A 27291-nucleotide genomic window follows, 5' to 3' on the forward strand; every position below is an offset into this window, starting at 1 on the left:
CAGCAAGCACAGAGGTAGAGAAAGATATTAAATAATCTAATAAAAATCAGTTAAAAAAATAGGGCATGAATTAAAAAAAAAGAATAAAAATAGTCCTCACTGGGAAAATATGACTACTTAGCGTATTTACATTTCTATGTGAATGTTCTTTTTAAACAAGAACATCAGGTACTTACTAAAATAGAAAGAAGACTTGCAGCAATTTTTAAAGACTAATGATCTATTTAACATATTTAAAAATAATTTTAAACATACTGTGAAATGACATGGACCTACAGAAAACAAACCTCCATCCGCCATCACTCTCAAGAAAGTCTGACTGATTTTAATCCAAATCTAATTCTTAAAGAAAATTTTCATAAACCATTGTATTGCCACAACTGGGAGTGCAATCAGCACCTACCAGAAGGCTGAAACTGAGCATCTTCAGCTAGAATGAACTAGAAACCTCCTCATCTGGTTATGTTTAAGTAGCTCCAGAAAGAGTTTTGTGGAACTCCCTTGTCAAAATCCAAAGCAAAATCTTTGCATTTACTCAGGCTATTCAGTGACCAGGATCCTGGAAATTTTATTTTCCTGAACTGTACAACAAGTTAATGAAATACTTCTGCTCTTTTTCTTCATGCAAGTCCTGTCATCAGTTGCATGTCTACATTTTTAAACAGAACTAGTGAAAATAAAAAACTTCATATAATTAAACATTTACACTAATTAATTAGAAAAGCATTTGTGAAAGAAAGGATGAATATTTAATATATAAACCCAGCTTTGTCTTTTTAGTATCTTGAAACTGATCGGTTTTCAATTAAACCCACATATCTGATAGGAGTTTCAAATTAATTTATTCATTTAAACAATATTTGTTGTTTTTACATTCAGAAGCAAGGGAGGGAGAAATAAAAATGAGGGCAGAATAAGGTCAGGCAATAGGTTACCCAAGGAAAACATCTTTTCTAACACCAGTACTTCTCTTTGGTATCTTTTACTCGGTTACCAGAAATTCTCTAATGTGGGTGAGGATTGTCTTATCTTCATACAATCCTAGCGAACATGGTGATAAACAATGTAGTGCTGTTAGAGAGCAATAATCAATAATACTATTTGTCTCAGAGGACTGTTCATCAAAAATTCATGTCTGTCTCAAAGCTTTCTCTATAATCTATGTAGAACACATCTTCTCTTGAGGTTTCAACATGGTTATTCAGTGTCCCTGCAAGTTAACTCAGTCAGAATACAACTATAAATATTTAACTGGGTGTCATCTATTTAAATATATTGCTACACTAAATAGAGCTCTTGTGATCAACAGTTACTTGAGCTGAACAGAACAAACTGGTCAGCAGTCAGTTTTGCAGTGCCAGAAAAAATACACACCATCTTTCCATTACTACTTGAAAGGAGGACATTTACTCAACCACAATTACAAGTGTTAAAAGAGTATAAGGACTTAAAGTCTATTAAAAGAGTACAACAGGACTGTAGGAGTAACAGAATTTGTTTTGCTTTGTTTGTTTAAAGAGAATTCTTTATTATATCCCAAAATATGGATATAGATAGGGCTGCACAGCCCCACACATTACCTTAACAAGCCTCTTAATTAAAAAAGACAGCATGCATTCTAAAACTCAAAATAAATCTTATTTATTTTTCAATTAGAAAGGTAAATATTTCCTTCACCAAGATGTTTTCTAGTCCTGTGCAGTCCAAGCAGCTAGCATTGGAATAGAAAATACCCTCCATGTAAAGAGAATGTTACAATAAATACAAAACAAACAACCAACCACCCAGATTTCCCATAGCTATCAAGATAACAAATTTTCCTTTTACCTATTCCTTTGTGTCCATTTGACTGTGGGCAATGAAAAGCTGGAACCCCTCTGTATTAGCTTGGCCCGTCAGGTTCAGTGGAACACTTTGCTGCTCTGCACTCCCATTGAGGACTTACCTGGCTGCTATAGTGGGAGGATGAGAACACTTCTCACCACGGTGTGACAGAAAGGGATAGAGGACAGCTTTAAACCACGGAGTTGACATGATTTAGGATTTTCCAAAGTGCCATAAAGCATACCACAAACTAGAAATCCAATTATTCCTTTAATTTCATGGCAGGCTTTCAAACTTCTCGTGGAAACTCTTAAACACCTTTCTTTGAAAACTTAAAATTGGAGAATGGAGAATTCATTCACCAGAGATGGTGCTAGAAGCTATTAGAGTTCTTTGCTGTTAGAGTCCTTTCCAAAACTACCATATGTTTTGGGTACAAGCATTTGAATAGAAGAAAACTAGTCACAGATGAGGACATTCTTCAAGGTTACTTCAAGCAGGTAAGAAAATTGGACTTGAGCCAGAAGCAGCAAAAGCAGTGTCCTGTTGCTGACAATGTTTTGATTTTATATCGCCAGTAACAAATTACTCCCCATTTTTCAGTCTACTTTTTAAATTAAAGGAAAAATCTCCCACCAGCACATTCTTGACTCTTTCTTCACAACTGAGATTACTAATCCAAACAGAGTAAAAACCCCTCCACAGACCAGGTTCCTTGAGTACCATTTTCTACCATAAACAGTAATTATAATCTGTAACAGCAATTTGAAGAAAAAAAGTCAGGATTAAGACTAAAGGCCAATTATTAAAAACAAGACATATTTCAAGTTTAAGTTGTGAGTTATTACTTTCAGAGAACTCTGTTATTTGAAACTAAGCTCAGTGTTTGTGCTTAGATGGTTCAAAAATTTAGATCACATACTCCAAGCCAAAACAATAAATATACTCACACTGAGTATCCTCAGCATCAAGAACATAACTGGCCAGTTCCCAGCAAGGACCTATTTCAAGCCATTCTGGAGTTTTGCTTCTCAGCTTTCTTTTTTTTATTGAAGGATGCATGACAGGGAGTGGTTTATTGTTTTATGTTTAATTAAGACATTCTATTCCTCTTCCAACTCCTCAAGGAGTTGCTTGTTGTGGGACTCACTCAAAGTCACTTTGTGAGTAACTTGCAGGGTTGTGGTGGAAGTCAGTTCCCATTTCCCAAATCATGGCGTCACTTCCATGCTACACGTTTCCACTGATTCCGTGGGAGTAAGAGACTGAAGCAAAAAGGGGTTTTGGAAAGCATGAGTAAGTGCACGCTTTCCAGCAACATTCAACAACAATCTGAACACCCAGTCAGCAAATGTCATGAAACACTGCAGACTGCTGCAAATGGTACTGGAGGCTTTGACTTCAGTACCATTCACGTGGCCCATAGAGACTATTTGGAGTCTTTATTGCAGTTAAGCTTAGGACTTCAGCTATTGCATCACCATAACATGACTACCTTTAAATGGGAAGATGCAGCCAGCACACCACCAAAAAGAAAGTTCTGAAGTAGCAGAATGGATCAAATTTTATTCCTGACTATTACTTCCCCCTATTTGTGGGAAGGAGGGAGTGAAGACACCTTTGTTTGTAAGCAAAAACAACTTTCTAAACGTGTTACTATAAAACAAAAGCATCTGAAGGTTTGTATTTTGAGAACAGCTTTGCAAACAACCTTTCTAGTTTACAATGTGATGTTACTGTAAATAGAGATACACAAGTGTGTCTGTTGCGCATATTTTTGCAAGGGCAAATACATACCACAGCACACCTTTCATATGCATGCTTAGCACTAAATGCATGTTAGTGCTCTGCCAATATGAAATAGCCACAGCAACGGGGAAAATACACAAAACCTGTGAACTCCAATTCTACCTCAACTTCCCACACCCACAAAAAACAAAACCTCAAGCCAAAGAAGTGGAGTAAGATAGCACAATAGGGTGGAGCTCAGGTTAATCACAAGGACAACGGGTTTGCCTGTATATACCTTTTGACCCCACAATCATCCCTATTTATGCAGATACACATAGAGATTATTCACCTTCCTGCCCAGAAGGAGCTAAGAGGCAGGAAGTGAGGCTGCTGGGCAAATATCAGTGTGAATTATTGGTGCTTTTGTAACATAAGTGTGCCTGCTTTGGGGGTATTTATGAATTAAGCAAGAAATTAGCACAAAACTGTTGTGTGCACGAAACTGTTGCCTGCTGTTCTTAACCAAATATTATCAAATTAGCAACAACCACACTTCCCACTGAAGACTGTATATTTAAATGCTTCAAAAAATCAAAAGCTATTTTTGGATTTATATAAACCAAAAGAGGGGCTGGAGCTGTGTTTTTTCAAGGAGGAAATAAACTTTATGCCCATATATTTGCTACCTCTGTCAAAAGTGGAAGACTGGATCCTCATTTGAGTTTATAGAGACTAATTTTTAAAATAGAGAACCTTGAGAAGTTACACAAAAAACCTGAGGACAGAGTTTCTTTCTCTGAAAGACTAAAAGAAACCGAATACATATGTGGGGAGCAAAAATGTCATCTCAGATATGCAAATTCTCTGAAAATCACTGACCAGGTCAAGGATGGAAGCTTAATGGAGAAAGCAGGCTTTAGTCTGAAGATCCCTGCAGCAAAAAGGGTTATTTGCAAAAATAGTATAAGAACAGTGTCTTTTAGAGGATGGCCAGGAAGAAGAATAGAAAAAAAGAACTGTTCAACAATACATTGAATAAATTATTGCACTTATTAGTGTAAGTTAAAACATTAATCCAGTCCTCTACTAAGCAAAGGTATCAGCACAATTGGAAACAGAACAGACTTGATGGTCCACTGGTCCCTTTCAGTACAGTAACTTGTGTTCTAGGATGTTTGCCATAATACATAAAAGCCAGAAAGCTGAAGAGTGTGGAATTAAACAAAGACATGGAGCAGGTAAAATTCAGTCCACGTTAACCTGTCATTCCACAGGACAGCCACAGGGTTCAGGGCCACCAGCTCAGTCTTTTGGTTGGAACAGTAACAGGTGTTCCTTCTGTACCTACCATGCATGAGAATTGACAGTAATACACATTATTTATTAGTATACCTATAACTCCTACAAATTTGAATACATACATGAATATCAAAGAAATTTGCAATTGGCAGAAGTGTTTCAATACACAGATAATTTATATGTAGGTGTTTTTTCTTAAAGGAAACTGCACTACATATTTAATTCTACAGTTTCACCCTTAATTAGAAAACTTGTTTCTTGCCTCTTACTTTAACCTTCAGTTTTAAAAGATTATTCAGAGTCACAAACAATTCAAGGACTGAGAGTTACTGCCTATTTAGGACTGAACTTCAATAAAGTGATGCTGAATCACTGTAAGATTTATTAAAAAACAAAAGAAGTTGCAGTCTGTGGGTACAGTCCATTAAGCAAAACCAGTTTAACAAAATCTCTTAAAGAGCTAAAACTATAACCAGGTTTGATCAACACTAAAACCAGCATCAGTTTAAATTTACTAAACTGAAAGCCCCAAACACCCTGTGTAAACATTTGCAAAATAAAGCAGGGTGGATTTCAGTACATTTGTTATAACCGGAAACAATAAAGTTTTCATTCTGTAAGTAAACTCACATTTCAAGATTTCATAATACAGAAACATTACTTGCATTATATGTGTAGTAGTATACCTCAAACATGAAAACAGAAGTCTAGAGATATAATATGAAGATAATCTCCTAAAATAACTGCCTAAAAGTAATCAGGTTCTCTGACAACTCCATTACTAATACCTTAATTGATTTGAAGTTTCTCACTTGTATTCCATTGGACAATTACTCACATAAGTAGTCTTTAGTTACTCACATAAATGCTCTCTACAAACTTTAGTGGGGTTACTCCTGAAAGTAACAGCTCACCAAAGTTCAAAATGTATAGGTCTTTCCTCAAAACATTTACAGAGAAATTTAAATGAACACTTGGAATTACTAACCTTACTTACTAGTTCATTATTTCTCCCAGTGTTACCTGTATCAATTCTTAAAACAGAGGGGCCAAAAAATTTTAGGAAAAACAAGTTATGAGCAATACAATCTCATAAATAATAAGAAATCCAATAAAATATTGAGAAAAAAACTAACAAAAAAACCCCCTTAAGAGAATCTAGGATGACTGCCCAAAATAGCTCTCCCCCACCCCTAAAAAACACACTTATACACACACAGGTAATTACTGCTTACAGATTTTGGGGGAGGAGCTTATGTCCTGCAGTCACCCAACTAAGGGGAAAACCAGATAAATACTCAAGGGTGGCACTTGAAATCATCAGCTTCTGCTCACTCACCAGTGGCAGAACTCCTCCTCAGTAGAGGAGGATTCACTCCTCTACCACTCTGCATTGGAGCTCCACAACGTTTTGGTATGTCACAATTTTATTTTATTCTCTTTGGTTTTGAAGGTAACTTCTTCAGGATACCTGTTTTCTGTCTGGGGAGGGAAGAGGGTTGATATTTAAGGGCCAGTGAAAGCACCCTCATGCCACTGGGGCTCTTTGTAAGGCTACAGGTAAAAACCAGCTTTCAACCTTGCTGAGATTTTTGCCACTGATGGTGAAGGAACCAGGACTTCATCCTTCATTTGCTACAGCATTAGACAGAAGTAGTAAGATCATGGAAGTGTTTACGTATTTTCACTAAAAACTTTTCTTCTTTTCAGGAGTTTTGGTATATGGAGCTCCTGAACTTACTTTGGAGGTCAAGTTAAAATAGTCACTCTTTCTGAATACTGTTGTCTTGAATAGACTGCCATCCAATCAAAATTATTCTTTTCCTAAGAGTGAGACTATTGCCTCTAATCTATCTATGCAACAGCTCCATCATTCAAGGTGATAGCAGTGCTGATTCTATTTTTCTTAGAGCATTTTTCAAAACTAGTGAAAGCAGATGGAAGTAAGCACAAAATATTGTTACTTTTAATACCAATATTTTAAGAAAACTCATCTCTAAAACCAGAACTTAACAGCTTTTCTTTACAACAAACTTTCTCTACCTTTTCTAACACAGAACAAATTTGGAAAGATGCATTTACAAGTATCTTTACTGCTGCTGTTTTGTCTGAACTTTGTCCATGGTGGTGATGGGTATTTTTCTGAGCGATATCAGAAACAATCCAGCATCAAGGGGCCACATTTTCTACCATACAATGTAAAGAGTCAAGGTAAGTTTACTATTTTTTCATAATAAACTAATATAATTATTCCTAGAGGTTCAATACATGAACAAAGGCTCTTTGCTTATACTACTGATATTCAAATTTCACTAACAATTTAGGTTTATTGAAATGATTTTATTACTGCAGAAAGAATTTACAGTGGCTCTGGAGTTGCCTCCTACTGACAAAGATGCACACCTGCCAGACAAATGTTTTGCACAATAAACACCAAAGGCATATAGAGCAGAAACAAAGCTCCAGATCTCTGCTTCAATAGTGGGAGTAACATAGCATAATTGTGTACATAATGATGTACAACATGCTAATTATTAATTTCTTGATTCAGCACTGGGGTTTCTAGCAACAGACCTGTCACCTAAAGCTTACCTACATTCAGGAAGAATTTTTACATATTTTGTCATGTTATCTGTACGCAAAACAGACCTTAGGTGTGAATTTAAATATATATATGATACATATGGGCAAATGAAGACCCATTTAAGGCCTAGAAAGACAAAATAAAATTATATATAGTTGTACAAACGTGTCATAAACTTATATATAGTTTTTCATGAGTGATTTAAGCTTATGCTTTAATTATCAGGATAAGCACATAGTAATATAACAATTCTAGCTTCAGTATATTTTTAAAAACCCTCTTCATTGCATAAATCAGTCTTATGGCAGCTTGGACAGGCAATACATAACTGCGATGCCACATTGTTTCATCTTATTTCTGGTTATGCTCTGTGTCTCTTTAAGATGAACAGGTGGCTGTTCCTAATGTTTGAAACTATTTGAGTTCTGTTTTATTTTTCCACTCTTAGGCCAACATCTTCTTCAAAAAACTTGAACTCAAAGCTTCTGATCCATAATGACTATTCAAAATTGTCATCACTAAAATTAATAGTGAATCTTCCTTGTAAACATCCTACCTTACGTCCTGAGAATAGCATTATTTTCTTTCAGACATCATTAGGCTATTCAAAATAGTTTTCTTTTTTTGCTGTATCTCATCCACTTTTAGTTGTAGTAATCACACTTGGGCATTAGCAAATAAGCTTCTCTTCACTAGAAAAAGGACACAGGCAAATCTGGAGAGCAGAATTGCTACTCAGGACATTGCATCCACATTACCCTCATTCAGGTGTTTTGATTCAGAATAGGTCTGCACACAGATCCTATGGACTGTCTGATCATGAGCAGCACACATGGAGACCAAAGAAACTCTGGTCTCCTACCAGCTGGTATCAGCCCTGGCCCCATACAAATCAGCTCCAACCCACATGCTCCAAGAATCCCCACAGTGAGAAACAAGTGAGAGCAGCATGGCTGGGAACCTTACCCCCAAAATACTCTCCCAGGCTGTACCAAAATATTGTCATAGTTTCATCCCTTGTCTTATTCAGCACAAGGACTTCCTGGAACCCTAAGACTCCTGGATCAAATTTAGGTACACGCAGATACAACAAAAATTCTCACTGAATTTAATGCTTCATTTCCTTCCCCCTTAACTTTTCTTGTGTTTTTCCATGACTTTACTCAGAATAATTTACATATTTATACTATTTTTAAGTGAAGTGTAATATTTACTTAGCTATCCTCTACCATACTTTACTCACTTCTCCTAATAGTGGTTCTTCTTTCCCCCTGTATAGAAAACATTTGGGAAGGGGGAAACCAGCAACAAATTAAGCAAGAATCAGGGTAGACAGAAAATAGTGTGAAAGGGGGAAATGAATTGTCCTGAGCCAAATTTTCACTTTGTATACAAACACAGAATCTAACGTGAGTGAAAATTCATATTTAGAATGAGAATGATTATATCAAAACATGAGAAGTACAAAATTCTCTCAATTTAGGAAATGTAACAGAAGACTGTATACTAGACCTCAATAGCAGGAACAGCCTACATTTTTACAGACATGCAGTCCAGTCATTCACAAGTGCTTGACAGATTTTGATTTGGTGAGCAAGCATTACAGAAGGACTGTTATTCCTGAGTTTGGAAAACAAGCATCCTATAGAGAGTTTTTAGAAGAATTTAAAGAGGGAAGACTGCTGGAGATTATCACTTCTAATCTGAGATGATCTTGGAAGAATAAAACAGGAGCCTACAGAACCAAATGAATCCAGCTTTTTTCTAGTGAGTTGTTCCATTTGCAAGTATCTGAAGTAGCAATGGCAAACTTTTCATCATAGCTTACTTTTCCAATTTCATCAACAAACACTGACTTCTATAGATATAGCTACCAATAAATTATCTTTTTGCTTTGTATAGCTTTGTCAAAAAGCAGCCTGGAACTGAAATTTCAGTCTAAACCCAAACTGGTGAGTCAGGACAACATAAAACAGACCACACAATTTCTGTTGGCAACCAAAGCCTATCAAGGCTTCATCTAGTTCAGTGAAATTGTTTAAAAAATCTTAGTCTTGACAGCCCTCCAGAACATAGTTTTTTAACCAGTATATCTTTGGCTTGAAATATTTGAAAAGCCCAAGTTGAAAACAATAATTGAATGAAGTCTCACTATTCAGCAATGCTTAAATAAGCCATTACTGCAGGTTATGTTAAAGTCTACATATTTAATTCAATATGTAAATGGGGTTTGATGGCACTAGAAAATGTAAAGCAATTTTGCATCAAGGTATGTGCTGAGACATGTAAAAGAGTAGCCAATCAATACTTCAATGTTCTTGGTATAAATTCTACTTCATTAATAGATTTAGCAGTCCTTTCCTCAGAGGAATAACCATTGTTTTTAGACAGCACAATTAAAATTACAATCTTAATCTAAAAGCAGCACAACTTCAGAACAATACAGCTCACAGAAAATCTCTATAACAACATGAGTGCTGACAATGCCTTTAACATCTTAGGCAAAATTGGCAGCTCTGTGAACCTAGGACTGATATTTGCATCTAAAATATGGTAAAAGTAATAAGGAGATACACTCTCTGAGCTAAAGTCTGATGCAATTTGCCACAAAAAAAAAATTGTCAATATATCACAAGTAAATCACCATGCTTGTTTTCTATGTGTAGGATTTTAACAGCTATCTTCCTGTTCACAGCCTTAAGAACGATGAGATAGGAAGATGTGCAAAATAAGTTGATATGCATTTGTGCTGATTCTATGCATCAGCAGAAAAGAAAATGCACCCTCTGCACTTTCTAGATAAGAACAATTTCCCTGTCAATACAGGAAGAAGGCAACCTTGCAGATACAATATCAAACCAAAATCAAATGTATTTCATAAGCATACCTCTATTATTTAAAAAACTCCTAACAATATGTAGAAGAATGGTTTCCTCCTTCACCTCACTTTTGGTTCAACAAAACTATCCACATATTGGAAAATGCAGTTTGTTATCTAAGAGACAGCCAAACAGTTACTGTATATAATATATATATATACATAATGTATATAATATCATACATATGTACATATGTATATACACAATATATATACAAATTTTATATATATAATATATATACAAACTTTCATGTGTGTATATATGTAACACTGGTCTTTTTGTGGGAGACTGAAAGGAAAAATTGTAGCTGATGCAATTGTTGATCAATTTATAATGCTTTCTAAATGAGCATTCAATAGAATGTGTTGCCATTATAAAAAACAGAATTCAGGCTCTTTTAGTATCCTTCAGTTTTTGTTTTTACAACGACTTCTTAAATTAACACCCATCACAGATATGCCATTTTGTTCTATAATGCTGCCACTTGTAGTGTGAGACTACTGAAGTAGCCTCACAGTATCTGTGTTAAACTTGTTAAACTTAAATGTAATGTCCAACAAATCAGCATGCCAATTTCAACATAAAGCTGAACGCTCCTCCCAAGCACACACAAACTAAGCAATAAGCTTGTTTGCTTATTCCTCTATTTGTGACATTTGGTTAAGTGGCTCCACCTGCTGTTTTGGTAACTAAGAAAATTAAGTAGTATTAAAAAACTCCATAACAATGCCAGAATTGTGACAGCAGTAAAATGAATTATCAGCTGTGACCTTGCCACTGAGTGAAATTTTTATGACAGACAAAAGTCTGAAATTTTTATGACAGACAATATCTAAAAATATAACATTCATATGTTTACAAAAGAACTAGTGCCATGGGCCACTTTTGAAAATAGGGGGCAGGGAAGAACAAAACTCTCACTACTTAAATGTAACAACAAGTTGTTTCCAAAAAGCTGCTGCACCTGCACAGACAGCTTCCTGCGATTTTACTCATCAAGTCTGATGACCTGCTCAATCTGTTACCTGTCTGTCTGGGTTGCTTTTTCCTTACTTAATAGTCTGCATCTACTTGCACAGCACTTTTTAAGTTCTTTGATGATCCTGAATGTATTGAAGCAAAAAAAATTCTAGAGGCCTTATATCTCACATTTCCAACAAATTTGCACTTGTTACTTGTAAGGGCTGTGAAACACTTTTACTTTGAATGTCAGGTTCTCAGTGACAAATACAGCAGCTGAAACTTGACTTCCATGAAGTTGAATTAACCCTTCATGCATTTTACCACCATGCTACATTGCCTGCAAATATGTTGTAGATGCCCTGGTTGATCTGGTTTCCTCTCTCTCACAGGTGTGCAGGTACGGGGGGAACAAGGACCCCCCGGTCCCCCAGGCCCTGCTGGACCAAGAGGACAACCAGGTCCTGCAGGAAAGCCAGGGTTTGGAAGTCCAGGTCCCCAAGGGCCCCCTGGTCCCCCAGGACCACCTGGGTTCTCTGCAGTCGGAAAGCCAGGAGTGCCAGGTCTACCAGGAAAGCCAGGAGCAAGAGGACTAAATGGTGAGAAAGGAGAACCTGGACCTGCTGGACTCCCAGGAGCAAGAGGGCCACAAGGGCCGCCCGGCACTCCCGGCCCCGCAGGACTGACTGTCCCTGGCAAGCCAGGACCACAAGGCCCTCCAGGAGCTCAGGGGCCAAGGGGACCCCCTGGTGAGAAGGGTGAGCCAGGTATCCCAGGTATAAACGGACAAAAGGGAGAAAACGGATTCGGAATTCCAGGCCGCCCAGGCGGCAGGGGTCTTCCAGGCCCACAGGGACCCCGGGGCCCCCCTGGTCCTGCTGGGATAGGGAAGCCCGGTGAAAATGGCCTGCCAGGTCAGCCAGGTCTGAAAGGTGACCGAGGTTTTCCAGGTGCACCTGGAGCAGTTGGTCTCCCAGGTCCCCAGGGTCTCCCAGGTGAACCTGGAGAAGTTGGCATTGGCAAGCCTGGGCCAATGGGACCACCAGGAGCAGCAGGTATCCCTGGAGCCAAGGGACATCCTGGACCTGCAGGGTTGCCCGGATCCCCAGGACTCCCAGGTTTTGGAAAGCCAGGATTGCCAGGGATGAAGGGACACAGAGGGCCTGAAGGTCCTCCTGGCCTTCCAGGGCCTAAAGGAGACCAAGGTCCAGCTGGTGTGCCAGGAGAACCAGGGCCAGTCGGGCCACCAGGGAACATGGGCCCTCACGGACTCAAGGGTTTGCCCGGTGAGAATGGCCTACCTGGGCCCAAAGGTGACATGGGCCCTGCAGGACACCCAGGATTCCCAGGGGCCAAGGGGGAACGAGGCCTCCCAGGATTAGAGGGAAAACCAGGATACCCAGGTGAGCAGGGTCTTGCTGGTCCTAAGGGACACCCAGGTCTCCCAGGCCCAAAGGGTGATACAGGCCCTGCTGGGCTACCTGGGCTGCCTGGTCCGATGGGTCCACAAGGAGCCAAGGGAGTGCCAGGGGCCAACGGTGAGCCAGGCCCCAGAGGCCCTTCAGGAATACCTGGGATCAGAGGTCCCATCGGCCCCCCTGGCCTGCCAGGAGCCCCTGGTGCAAAGGGTGAGCCAGGAGCACCAGGACTGCCGGGCCCAGCAGGCATTTCCACGAAAGGCTTGAGTGGACCCATGGGACCACCTGGACCCCCTGGTCCTAAAGGCAGCAAAGGTGAGCCTGGCTTGCCCGGCCCCCCAGGTCCTCCTGGCCCCCCTGGCCAAGCTGTAATCCCACAGATGCCCGAAGGCTATGTTAAAGCAGGAGAGTCTCGGGACCTATCAGGGATATCTTTCATAAAAGGAGGAGTAAACCAAGCTCTGACAGGGATGCCAGTATCTGCTTTCAGTGTCATCCTCTCGAAAGCCTACCCTGCAGCAACAGTCCCCATCAAATTTGATAAAATCTTGTACAATAGGCAGCAACACTACGACCCCAGAACAGGAATCTTCACCTGCAGGACCCCTGGACTGTACTATTTCTCCTACCATGTACACGCAAAAGGAACAAATGTTTGGGTTGCACTCTACAAAAATGGTTCCCCACTTATGTACACCTATGATGAGTACAAGAAAGGATACCTTGACCAGGCTTCTGGCAGTGCTGTCATCGATCTCATGGAAAATGACCAAGTATGGCTCCAACTGCCCAATTCAGAATCTAATGGTCTCTACTCCTCTGATTATGTTCACTCTTCTTTCTCAGGTTTCCTGTTTGCTCACATCTAATATCCCACTTACCCTGTCCTGACACACTCTCCTTCAGACCATGTGAACTAGGTACTGCTCTGATTTGTCCTTAGCAGCTCATGCAACATCAGTGTTGCAACAGGAATGGAGGAGGGAGTGAGAAAGTAGAAGAGAGTGGCTCAAACATAGTAGTATAATGTTGTATGTTTTTAGAGAATTGTCATTAAAAATTGTTTCGAATGATGATTAATTGTCTGACTGAATGCAACATAAAATTTTTATGAATTAATGTAATGCACCAGTCTCTGTCTTTTTTTCCTTTTTTTTTTCTTTTAAAAGGAGAATGAGAATTTCTAACTATCACGCCTCATAACACAATAAAGAATGCTAGATCATACTTCACTATACTTAAATTAACTGAAGGCATTTCATTCCAAGTAAAGGGTCTCAAATTCACCACAGTCACCTCAACAGCTAGACAATACACTTAAGGAACATTCTACATCTAGCTTTATTTTTAAGCTATCCAACAGGAGACAAGAATGACAACTCTAATAGAGTCCATATCATAATCACAGTTTTCATTTAGTTCTACTGTTCTTATTAATAACTACCTTAGAGAAAGGTGGATTTACAAATTATTACATGATACTGAAGATCTAAAGTTTCCCAATATGAAAAAGCAACCAGATTTCACGCCTCAAAGTCCATTCGGCTTTCTTTAATGCACATTGATGCAACAAACTAGTTCAGTATTTTTAAATCTCCTAACATTCTGTAACATTCAGAGAACAATAAAGCAACATTGACCAAATCCAAAGCTCAAAAACATATCCTCACAAGCATGCAGACACACTTACAAAAACAGAACAGCTTTACCACCCCAAAACTGGAGATAATTCTTGCCCTGATTTTTCCTGAACAGTTCATTCCTTTAAAACACAATAGTGTGAGGAATATATTTTACTTATTTGGTAAATTTATCAGATGATGGCAATAATTAGTCAGTAGACACAACCATATTTACCATACAAACATGTCTCACAAAAAGTTGTCATTTTATCAATTTGTTACGCTACTATGACAAGTTAGCTTAGGAATTATGAAACCTTAACAGTTTGATCACACATTTCTTCCGGTGACAGTTGCCATTCATGTACTTTAAAAGTATCATATACATCAAAACCTTATGAACCCTTAAATATACTATAGTTAGCTTTTTTTCTTTTTAAACAAAAGCTTTTAATCACTTGCACAGGAAGTATGTAGGCCTACCTTTAAAATTTTTGTGATATTACCATTTCTTCATGAAAGTAGAACTTGAAGCTTTTTAGGTTGTGTACATTTGAAATGAGCAATATCCTTAATACTTGATAATACACTGGAATTAATAAAAAAGCTAGGATACCTTTTGCTTGATGGTTGACCCATCATTAGCAAAACTATATAATATTTTGGAAACTTTAAAGACCTACAATGAAAGTAACTTTAAGAATTTTTTTTCTTCCTATTTTTAAATGCTGCTGGATAAGGAAACCTGTGGTTTAGGCTATAATTTAGTAAAATAATAAAGGAACATTAGTTCAACAGCGCTTCCCAGTATTTAAACAGCACATCCTGCTGCCCATCCATTCTGCCAAATTGGAACTTGTGTTTCAGAAACAAATAGAGGGACTGGAAAATATGACTAGGTAATAGGTTTCTGATTTATTAGTTCACATATGAAATCTATGCCAAAGCACATGCTTGAAATTGTTGGAGATGCTTGGTGCTCAGCAGCTCAGGACTCCATTGACCTGTGATTCCAATTAACTTAGAAGAAACCGGGCCCAAGCAGCATTCTTAAAAGCATAGTTCACTAACACTTTTCATCCATCCATCCATCCGTCCATCCATCCGTCCATCCATTTTAAATAAGGTTTTGTGCTTTATGTCTTTGTTCCTCAAACACGTGGGACTTCAAGTAAGTCTACTGCTTGGAACCTCATGCCTGGTTTTTTAAGTCTTTTCATATTAAGTCTCAGATACTAAGTCACTAAGAAAGCAACTCTTAAAACTTAAAAGCTAGAGATGATACAGCAAATCGTGGCAAAAGCACAACTTATACTTTGATTTTAGCTTTGGATTTTCAGTTCAGAGGAGACCTTGAGAAGGTCTGTAAGATTTTTAAGTTTATTTTTTTAATATTTTCTCCCAAGAAGATCAGCAATCTATATAAAGATAAAGACCATCCAAAACCACTATTTCTTCTGCATCTTGGATATTAAAGGAAAGAAAATCCAACATGAGATTCAAATGAAAACTTAAGAGCCTGTTATAGTACAAAATCACTTCCAAAGAAATACTGAAATTTCTGAAGCCTTAAGTGATCAAAAACATGAAGCACCCAAACAATCCCTTCTGTATTTACTTGGAAAAGACAGCAAAGAAATGTAAAAAATTTACTTTTCACTTGCTTCTTTGGTGCAGTTTTCACAATTAAGACAAATAAAGATATCTCACTACTGCTACACCAACATTAGGAACTACTAATATTTTGCACAAGATTATTTTTCCTTTGGCCAGAAAAGCATCTTTGCTTTTTGTTTCTTATATCTGAAGTTGCATATTAAAGATAAAACATACATGTCACAGACACCTAGACTGGTTATGTTCTGCGAAGACCATAAACTTGTGATCAAAAACATGTATCCTAACAAGCCTTGTTATGGGCAATTTACAAAGTCTGCTGCCATACGAGCCATGACTTTTCACTTTCAAAATTAAATATAATCTTATAAACTGATTGAAAATATTTCAAATATATAATTTTAACTATACAGCCATGGATGCTACAATTTCCAGAAGTGTTAGGAAAATTACAGGGAAAGGCAAGTCTTCTGGAGAGAAAGTAGCCTTTAAGATAAGAAATGTTAACAAAATTCTGCTTTAAGAAGTTATATTTGGCAACATTTCCCTGAAAAAGTCATTGATTTTTCTGTCCAAAAATTCATCAAATCTTTAAATTTTCACAAGGAAATAATTATACAGTACTTCAAGCTCCTACTAATCCTCTAAAGAGCACACTTTGATTCCATAATACATCCACATAGCTTGATAGTGTAAAATACATCGTCCCATGATGTTTTCTTTAAAATTGTTCTGCATTACTATCTATAAAACATCCACTAAATCAAATACAGTCAAGATAATGTTAATCACCTTACAGTCACAAACTATTCCAGTAATAAGAAAGAAGTATTGAGAATAAAATGGATTCTCGAGTAATGTAATGCTTAGCTGGGATATCAATTGCAGAGAGAGAGCTCTCTTGCAGGTATTACTAGGTAAGAAATTACCACATTTCAAATATCTCTGTTCATTACTATCTGACACTAAGCTTTTCTGATAGTATTGTTTCATAGATTTTTCCTTTTTCTATTTTTGAGTTATTTTTCACAATGGAATGTCTAAAATAACACAAGACTATTTGGGAACCTCCTTCCTTTTTCAAGCCTCAGTTCTTCACTTCTTTACAAGGAGAAGAGTGGGTTAATACCCTTTATCAAGCTGAGTCAGGACAATCATGCCTATCTGAAAGAGCCATCCAAAAAAAATATCATAGGGCAATTATCTAAGGCAATTACCATAGCTAAGACAATGAAAAGCAAAATCCATCAGACACCTGATTATGATCAAAAAAAATCCTGTGAAAAAGAGAAGGGACATAGAGACACAAGGGCATACTGACAACAAATCAAAGTGAACTGCAAACACTCGTTGGATTTCAAAAACTAAAGCGGTCAGTCGTTCTGCTCCGCCACTGACAATGGCACCGCTAGGACAGCGTTTCCAGTTGGGAACTTTGCGTCCCCTCAACTGACCACTTAATAAGTTTGCCTTTGAAATTTTACCTTGACTAACTGTTAATGAGCACTGCTTTTCTCTGAAGGGTTAAAACCTCTACAAGACACGGAGTTAAGTCAAAAGGCTGTGGTTTTCAGGCCAGATTCTGGGCTATGATAGAAACTGCAGCTTCCTGGTATGTAGATGTTGGGATCCAGGTTTGACAGTTTCCTCAGGAAGTTATGTGAGATGTGAAATTGAGGAAAAAAAATCACTTTGTCAGCAGTGATAGAAGATTAGTACCCTTATTCTTGTATCACAGAAGGACCTGAAGCAAAAAGAGATGTTCCATGGGAGTATCACTGGTAAGTGATACAGGAAGAAAATATCTCTGGTTCTTCTGACTCCCTGTTCAGTGCTTTAGCTACTGGACTATGTTATTAAATGGAAAATAAAACCACTGCGAAGCCTTTCAAAGTGATGCATGACTGAGTATATCACTTTCTTGTATTACAGTACACTCGAATAGTGCATATAATCTGTATTGTTTCACTTCTGATATCACTGAGCTTTATCTATAAAACTTTTTCCTCTCACTTACTACACTTTCCTGTATTTTTAACACTCTTATGCATGCATGTGCCTCTGACAGAAGCTAGAAAGGATGAAGTCATATCGAAAATGTTGTTCGCAGATTCCAGATTTACATATAGAAATAGGTACCTGATTGATAGGTATAAACATAAATGTCCAAGTGGTCACACAAGCAGACACATATAAATAAAACGGAGCAATTCCTTGTATGACTTCAAAGTTTAGGCTTTTTTTTTGGATCTCATTAATTTCTGAAGAACACTTTTAAAAATTATGCTTTTTGTTGCATGATCCACACCTTTAAAAAAAGAGCTGTCATGGTTTGAAGAAAAGAATTAACAAAAATTCTAAAGAAATGATTACAGTTGATTAGTGCTGATTTTGTATCAGCAGAAAAGAAAGGATATATTTATTTTTGTACAAATGAGTTCCCAGGGAAATTCATAACTACCAATCACACTCTAAGCTCCAATGGAAACACAGTAATGGAAACACAGTAATGGAAACACAGATACAACAACAAACAAAGCAGTTTGGGAATATCTTGCTGGTTTTTACCATTTGCATCCTCATATCAATTTCCATTTTTGCTTGGAATCTCTCTGAAATAATTTTGTCAATTACATTTGAAAGTAGTACATCAAGTGGGACAGCTGTTGTGAACAAAAACTGAGTTTTAAGAAAGTCCAAACTACACCCTGTGTCTAGTGAATGTTGCATCAACCAAGGTAATTCTAATAGCACTGCAGAATTCAGAACTGAGCTGCATATAAACATTTTAAAAGAAATATTGTTAAAAATAATTTCAATTAACTGCATGCACAAGCAATGGTTAGCCTTTATTATCAACTTATTATTTTATATGCCTGAGAGTAACTTTGAAGTTATGTCTGTGAAGGAAGGAAAATAATTTCTTGCTGAACAGTATACAAGATGCTTTCCAACTCTAATTTATATTACACTATTACAATGTTGGTTTTGGGTGTAGAAACACTGATATTAAAAAATGGTCCTCTGCAAATGTTAGGAAGTTCAAAACTCTCTATTGTGTCAATACTACATGAAGAATTCTAATCAAAACTAGAGCACTAAAGATAACCATCAAATATTAGTACTTGAATTTCTTTCCCCAATTCATTTTGGATTTTATATATCACTACAAGATCATAAGGAATAGATTCAAAACACAGTTCAAGGATGTCCACAATATCATATCAATCACAGTAAGAAACCATTTATCCTTCTAAATGGAGTTGAAATAGCAATAAAAATTGAAATATTGAGTGAAATAATACATCAGAAATGTTATTAAAGTTATCAAAGCAGTGAAATGAAACCAAAATAGTTATGATAAAGATGTTTTATTCCAGAGAAAACATGTGTTTACTATACAACTATTTATAAACTTGAAAAGTAAAAGCTGTGCTGAGTAGCCAACAGTGTACTTGCAAACATATTTGCTCCGGCAAGCACATGTAGTATTTTCAGTTGTTATAGTGAGTCTTCAGTGAACCCACTTACCTTTAAAAGCTGATATTTTATAATTATGTTGAATAGCAGCCACCATGTCCTTCCAGAAGTCATATTTTTTCTGACCATCATGCTGTAAGTGTCAAAAGGAACCTAGTCATTATATCAAGTATCAACTATTACAAGCTTTCATATTGAAACAGTGACAGAAACGCCATGAATTAACAAAATTATACAGAGTAAGACAGTCTTAAGACAGTAGGATTCAGAACATCAGGATTCAGTAGCACCCAGATTAACAGCAGGTAACTGCAGACAAGTTATGTCCTTCTTAGAGGGTTACGATGGGAGGAGGAAGGGAAAAGGAGAAATGCTGCATATTTGTGAGGAACTCTAAAACATTACAGCCAAAAGTGGCATCAGCTATAACAGCAACTTACAGAATGAGCATCCCATCCCACCAACATTTGGGAAAAAGAAATGCCCAGGGCTGCAGATACTGAACTTAATTAGCATGTTGACATTATCAATATGCCTGGCATTCATATCACCTTCCACCTTAAGAACCGGCAAATCCCTTTGCTATAATTTAGAGGAAATGCCCTTATGCCAAGAACCCTACCCCAAACATGGTATAAAATACTCATCCAGAAGCCTGCACTCATGGCATTGTGCTCTGAAGAGTGCCAAACCCCAGCTCTGGCAGAAGGACAGGGGAAGGTGATCCACAATTGCGAACAGTCTCTTGCCATTCCTAGAAAGCTTCCCAGGCACAGCAGGGCTCCAGCTGACCTCAGCTTCCCCTTCAGCCTCTCACATGGGAGAGGAAAACCTCAACCAGCTGAGCCCCACAGCACTCTCAAACACGACAAATTTTAGTAGTGATGAATGAAACAGATGCAATTACAGAGCTAGCCAGTATTACAGAGCAGAGGATTAGCTACAGAGCCTGTAAGAGGTGCTCAGGCCTCAGGTACACAGTAATTTGGCAGCAGTAAAGCAGGTGGTATAGTCTTTAAGTTTATGTGTCATGGAAAGTATTTCTGTAATGCTGTTACAGGCCTTCCACGTCTATATCAGGATAAATTTCAAGGCAACTGTCAGCAGCTTCAGGGCACTGCTGCTCTCTGTGTATTGATACCTGCACTGACACCTGAATAATGAGCCATTTTGTAAGCATTAAGCGTTCTGTAGAGGGAAACATTCAGAAACTGAAAAAAAAAACTCCAAGCCCAAACCCTTATCAGTGCCAAACAAAAACCAAAACTATGTAGCTTATATATACCGAAGTAAACTGCTATTTCAGTCCAAACTTGTCATGGAAGCTTCCAGAGAACAGTCTGCCTTTACTTTCACAATCAGCAAGTCACACAAACAAGGTCTTTTGTGCATAACTGACAAGCATAGTTTGTTTATCATCCATCAGCTCTACAGGTTAAGAGCAGGAAATACGGTGCTGTGGCTTTCAGAAGTTTTTTTTAATCCATTCCTATAGCTAACTGCCATAGAAATACATAAAAGAGAAAAGGTTTCATATGTCAGCTTGAGCTAGTCAGGGGTGCTAACCAAGGGTGATTATTCAAAGCTATGTACAGGAGATACTGGGGACCATCTGTCTAGTGGCAAGGTGAGTAGCCTCAGCTAGCACTCTTCTCAAGACAGAAAGATTCACCTGCCTTCTCCCCTCACACTCTATGTGGCTGACTTAGCCCTTAGTTTGGAGTTTTGAGTTTTTTTGATTGTTTCTCTTAAAAACAAAAAAAATCGGTGAACTGAACCAAAAGCTCCTCGGAGTGCTGTTCTGAGGACAGATGGATACTAGTTTAAAACTGGGTATACTTCCTTCAAAACATTTGAACTCAGAGGAGACTAAAATAACTTGAACTAATTTCTTGCAGATCTACAGCCATTGCATACAAGATCTAAAGGAATACTGACCAATTCCAAAAAGCAGAGAAAACTGTATGCATGGCCATCCAGTCCACCATGATTTTGGTGTGATTACAAAATGTGATTTTATTAGTTGAACCATCAAGACAAAGCATTGTTTTGTTTAGCTTATCAGTGTGAAGATCAAAACCACTAAGAAGCTCCCATGCTTTGTCTGAAAACATGCAAGAGTTCTGGCTCTGGACACATTAAAAACAGATACATTTTTAACAGTGCAGGGTAGTCCAGCATCCAACTTATGTCCAAACCCATTTTGAACCCAAATGTAGTAATTCTTGCATCTGCTTCCAGTAGAAAGCTTTCCTGAATCCATAATGTTGTCTGGAAATGGTAAGAAAATATCACTTTGTAAGCAGGCTTACAGAACAGGATACAGAAGGCTCTACTTTCTTTTAGAAATGACGAAGAAGAAAATGTGATGGTTTCTAATCCTTAGGATGCAGCATTTTGCAGGCATAAGTTCTGGGCTGGAGAGGCTGACCACCTCCTGCCGTGCATCTTTCTCAAGTGGCTGATGCTAACCTTCCAGGGAATTACTGTAGCCCTCCTGTTGAAACAGGGCTGACATCCAATAAAATACTTGAGTACTGCTAGGAGATAAAGAGGTTGCATGACCCACTTCTCATGGCTCTCCGGAGAAACGACACGTGGTTAATTCCCTCTGGCTGAACATGGCACTGATCCTGGGTCAGCGCTCCAGCCTGTGAGCCAGTAACTGGATGTGAAAGCTTACTACACACACACTATGAGCTTTCTCTCTTAATAAGAGGGTGATTTGTGCTGAGTCTAAATTAAATATAAAGTAAACACAATACAGGTGTCACAACTGCAACAGGTTCCTAAACTGTGAACAGCTTAGGGGGAGGAGATTAATCAGGCAGAAAATTAAGAGTCTTACCGAGCACCTGTCCTGCATGCTTCCCTGATAAGCTAGTTTTAGCTAACTCTTCATGCAGCACTTGGACTTAGGCAGCAATCTACTCAGCATGCTATTTTGGAGTGAAGGCTAAAGCAGCAAGCCACCTAATATCCAATGAGACCCAGACACTCATCTCACAGCTTGGATTTTCACTCTGCAAACAAGGTTAAATCCTGACAATTTTCAGGCCTGCAGCGCTTTGGCCAGAAGATTATCTCAGTACTCTTTTGACACCAACACAGTTACTCCATGAGAAGAACCCTCTCCTATATCCAGCTGCATGCAAGTTAAACATTAAAACCTTTTACACAACAAAACAATTATCACCAAATTTCAAAAGCAGAATTTAGGACATTCCATCTACCTAAAAAGCACTGAAAAAGGTTCAAGCAATTGTATTTTCCACCTTAAGAATTTAATTTACTGTTTCTCAGAGGAAAAACAATTTTAAAAGATACTATGCCAGAGGTGTATTTATATCTGTGTAGAGAGATCAATGTATTTAGGACAAAAACAAGCTTAAAAAAGGATGAAATTGAGCTTCATTCACTCTTTAACAACTTACAAATTAGCAAATCATGTAATTCAGGTAAGTTATACTATATTTATTTCAAGTACAATCAAGCATAATTAAAGGTGTCTTTAAGAACTACATTGTGCATACCACAGGGTAAACTTGAGGAAACAGCACATTTCCATTAGTATCCTAGTTATTTGTGCCCTCTGGTGGAAGAACTTTTATTTTGAACATGCCAAGTGGCTCACAATTATCTTCAGAGACAACTTGAATACAGTAAATCCAACATGGAATAGTCCAAATGAGAAAAAGACCTTGGTGCTGTTCAATACCCAATTTGTATGCATTTAATAATGCATGCAAGAGATGTGGTGGTGGAGGAAAAAGATAATACATAATTTTCAAACAATCCAGTTCTTACCTGATCTAAGCTGTCCACAACCCTTGCACACAAGAGAGCTCCTGGCAGGTCAAAATAATTATCATACAAATAGTATTTAGCTGGAAAAAAATAATTAAAAAAATATACTTCAAACACCCCTGTATTGTATGCTTTAATCACAAATAAAAATTACATTTAAGTAATAATATAAGCTCCTATTTGGATTTTACTGGTAATAAGCATTATCTGCTTCCCAATCTCCATTAACAAAGGCTAACTTCTGATTGTCATACCTGGTAACTAGAAGTTGTTTACCTAAATGAAGGCAGTGAGATTTCAGTAAGATATTTTAAGATTCTAAAAGCCCAGGTGAAAGAAAAGGGGGAGAACCATGAGTTTTAATTCAGGACAGTATCTTTCAACTCTTCCAAAATATCTATTTCCCTAGAAGTGCAAACACAAAGAAAGTGTTTAAGAAGTTCACAGACACTTGGACAGGTCTGACACACTCATGTCCTTTGCACACACATGCTGTGGACAGCTCCTTGGCCCAAGGGGAAGCGTGCTCACGTTATTACATCAGTCCCAAAACCAGAACTGTATAAGGAGGGTGCAAATGTCCCCTCAGACTATGGTCATGCTCAACAAACTCTCTTCAAGAAGTGAAATTAACCAGCGATTTCTTTTTCGTGATCTTGTCTGTGCTGTCTCAAGTATATTCAAGAACAAGCCAGCAAAATGGGGATTAACATTCACAAGAGAGACCAAGTGCATGTTTCAGTGAAAAAGAAAAGCACATTTCCTATATAACCTCAGGAAACCTCTCTCTTCCTCAGTTTTGCAAAAGATTATCTGCAGTTTAGAATAAGTATTGCCTTTGCAGTCAGCAAAATCTCAAGGAAAGTATCTCCATTACATAACAAAATGCACCTTAAGTGATCACTTCCTGTGTGTTACTCTCAACTGCCAAGATCAAACTAAAACAGAGAGGAAACACAGAGCAAGAATGCAAACCTAGCCACAGCTCCTTCAAAGTGACTCCTATCTTAAACACAGGAACTGCAAATGCAAGGGGAGAAGTTTTGTTTCTAGATTTGTTTTGTTCATTGCACCTGCACCTAGGCCTCCACTAATGGGACTGGTGGCAACAAGTCAACAATTAAGAAAAATTTAAGATATGTCCTAAATGAGACAGAATATCTGTAAGCAGGTATTGAGCAATTGTATTGTACATCACTGCTCCTCTTGGGTTCTGAGGTTTTGTCTCCTTATCACTACAATAATTATTATTAGTATTATTAGCATATTTATAACAACATTTCATTTCAATTAAAAATTGCTCTCAACTTATGAGATTACCATTCTTTCTGATTCTCCTGCCCACTAGGCCTAGGCAGGGTGGGCGTGAATGAGCAGCTTTATGGTCCTCTGTTGATGGCTCAGGTTAAATCATGATACTGGTTCTATCAGTCTACTTCATCAATAGTGTGTGTGCCCATCACTATAACCAAAACATGCCTATAATGTCAGCTCATTTGTCTTACCATAAAATAAATACCATGAAATAAATTTAAGGTGAATTCTAGTACTAGAAGTTAAAACACCCTAAAAACCAAGTCTTCCCCAATACATTTACCTGTTCCAGTAATTCCCAGTTCAAGTATTTTTACAAATCTGTGTTAAGAACTGACAGTACGAGGCACTGAAGGGACAGAGCAATTTCAAAGAAGAGGACATGCTAAAGTATAGCTACCTGTGCGTGAAACCATTCCACTGACTGTATTAAAATGCTTCCACTCCTTCCTTCCATATATCTGCAGGACCTCTTCGGATGTCATGCTCTTTGTACCATGGCTTGCCCTGTTCCATGCATTGTTTATTAAAAAAAAAAAAAACCAAAACAAAACAGAAGAGAGTTGAAAACACCCAAACTACAACTTGTGCAAAGTAACACACTGCAACAGAATTACAGTGCATGCCAGCTGATCAAAACTGATCTCTTTATAGCTTAAAAGTTTCCCAGGACCTATTAAGCTTTTATCATATACATTCCAGCTCTCGATAAAGGCCTTACTGCACAAAGGTCTGGTTGGCTGGAGGCCTCACCTGCTAACACAATCACTCTGTATTGCTCGAATGTTTTCAATTGTGTCAGGACACTCGCTATACTTGAGCTATCAACATACACTGCACAATAAAGCACAGTACAGAAAGCCTATACATCATTCTGAAGCCTGGTAACATCACAGAATGCAGGGCAGAACTATAGAAAAGTGCTAGTTTGAGCCCTGCAAGCAGCTTTTTAATACATAAGTACGCACTAGCCTTTTTAGGCATTAAAAATTAATTACTTGGACCATCAAATTGGGTCCCATTTTGAAGCAAATGCATGAGAGGCATTTTGAAGCAATGTCAAGAGAGGTAACCCTGTACCAACTCTTCCCTTTAATGAGGTATACCCTGTTATCTTGAATTCTGCATTCAGTACTCCAAAATTCATGCTATTAAATAAATTTTAGGATACATAGCAATGACTCAAAAGTATTTCTTTCTTCTTTTAATGAGATCTGACTTTCCTTAGCATCTTCAAGCTCCTTCAGAGAGCTATCAGAAGAAAAAAAAAAAGTTGAGTCTGTCTTGCATTCTAAATTACACAGATTTTCATTCTGGAACAAAATTAGGGAGAAATGGGACTAGGATTGGTATATTTTAGATACATTTACTTTTCAGATTTTTGATTCCAAGTAGCAGTCTTCTACATTAAAAGAAAAAAAAAAAAAAAGGAAGGCAAGAAAGAAGAACTAAGAATTTACTGAAAGCGACAGCTGAAAGCAAAGTAGCTTTTAAGCGGAAACCCCCCAAAATTCCGAAAGTGAATGTATCAGTTTCTGTGGTTAATTTATCTCAGACTGTTTAAATTATAAGTTGTAAACTTGCTGAATTTTGAATGTCTACAGCACAAAGAAAACAGTCATTCCAGTCATTAGTATTAGTCATTAGTACTGCCCCCCAAGCCAAGTAATTCTCAATCCAAAGAAAAACTCTGCCCAGGATTTTAGCAAAACTGGACAAAGAGTACATTGGTAGCAGCCAAAAAAATGAATTCACTTTCAAGATCAATGTGTATCTCAGATTTTATTAAAAATGAGGTATTATTTTCTACCAGCTAACATTAAAACATTACCAAAAGATTCCATATGTAAAATTAAAAGAAACTAAGCACCATGATACCAAAGAGTATTTAAACTTTTACATCTAATAAATGAATGCATGCTGAAATAAGTTTTTAAAATATTTATAAAATTGAGAGACAGCATTTAGGAAGGAGATTAAATGTTAGTGTATTTAATAACACAACTTATATTTAACTATATAGATTACTTGTCAATATTACCTTAAAACTGTTCCATCTTCTGCAAGTTTCAGGAAGTTTCCTTCTTCAATGTCCAACACCAAGCCTTTGCAACTAAAAATAAATTAATATCAGGGAAGAAACAAAAAATTAATGCTTTCAGAGGACTGTTTTCTTATCTATCAGTGATAGAAGTTATGGTGCTTCTGTAGCTATGATGCTACAGAAAACCAAACAAGTCACAATCCTTCCAATATTTCCATGCTTGAACAATCCTCTCTATACAAACGTGCATATTATTACAATGAGAACTGGACTTTCCTTACATAGCAAAATCCTACTAAATAAACCTAGTTCCATGTCCAGTAAATTTAGGGACTGTTATATAGATTGGTTGGAGGTTTCAGGTCTAAACATATAAAAACTAAGAAATGTGATATTTAAGTAATTCCATTAAAGAAATTTTTTTTTTTGGTGGCAACTCCTCTAGTTATTACTTGACTGATTACACCAGTTATTACAGAAAAGAGGGGTAGAACATCACTCTAAACGAGGCAACTCAATAAGCTAAGAACACATGAAGCAGAAGCATTGCCATGTTAGCCAGCACAAACAAGGGGAAGAGTTGACAGTGTTGGAGACACTTGGCAAGAGTTTCTAATTCTCCCTAATAAATCTTATGATTCAAATTTGCTTAGGTTCTTTGAAAAATTAATTCAGAGTTCAGTGGTTAGAATACAAATGAATAAATGAGACT

The 27291-nt window shown here is 37.5% G+C and overlaps 2 protein-coding genes across 2 annotated transcripts in view; one reads left to right on the forward strand and one right to left on the reverse strand.

The window, feature by feature from the left end:
• The window catches only part of NT5DC1 (5'-nucleotidase domain containing 1), a 124652-nt gene that overhangs the window by 94200 nt on the left and 3161 nt on the right, over nucleotides 1-27291 (reverse strand). The window contains exons 3-6 of the mRNA XM_071438247.1: nucleotides 26577-26648; nucleotides 24936-25042; nucleotides 23222-23301; nucleotides 19466-19547 (exon numbers count right to left, since the gene is read on the reverse strand). Of these exons, the coding sequence (XP_071294348.1) occupies nucleotides 19466-19547; nucleotides 23222-23301; nucleotides 24936-25042; nucleotides 26577-26648 (341 nt within the window). The remainder of the gene's footprint in view (nucleotides 1-19465; nucleotides 19548-23221; nucleotides 23302-24935; nucleotides 25043-26576; nucleotides 26649-27291) is intronic.
• On the forward strand, nucleotides 6927-13564 carry COL10A1 (collagen type X alpha 1 chain). The gene is made up of 2 exons (XM_071429542.1): nucleotides 6927-7065; nucleotides 11670-13564. Exons 1-2 carry the CDS (start codon nucleotides 6927-6929, stop codon nucleotides 13562-13564), a joined length of 2034 nt encoding a protein of 677 aa, XP_071285643.1.

Source organism: Agelaius tricolor, unplaced genomic scaffold, assembly GCF_023055355.1.
Source record: "Agelaius tricolor isolate 1412-34295 unplaced genomic scaffold, bAgeTri1.0.p SCAF_1, whole genome shotgun sequence".
Lineage (NCBI taxonomy): Eukaryota > Metazoa > Chordata > Aves > Passeriformes > Icteridae > Agelaius > Agelaius tricolor.

What these genes read in the sequence shown, in the direction of transcription:
- COL10A1 (XM_071429542.1), top strand. Translation starts at nt 6,927, where the DNA reads ATGCATTTACAAGTATCTTTACTGCTGCTGTTTTGTCTGAACTTTGTC. An exon ending in ATACAATGTAAAGAGTCAAG is followed by an intron (nt 7,066 to 11,669) that starts GTAAGTTTACTA and finishes TCTCTCTCACAG; the next exon opens with GTGTGCAGGTACGGGGGGAA.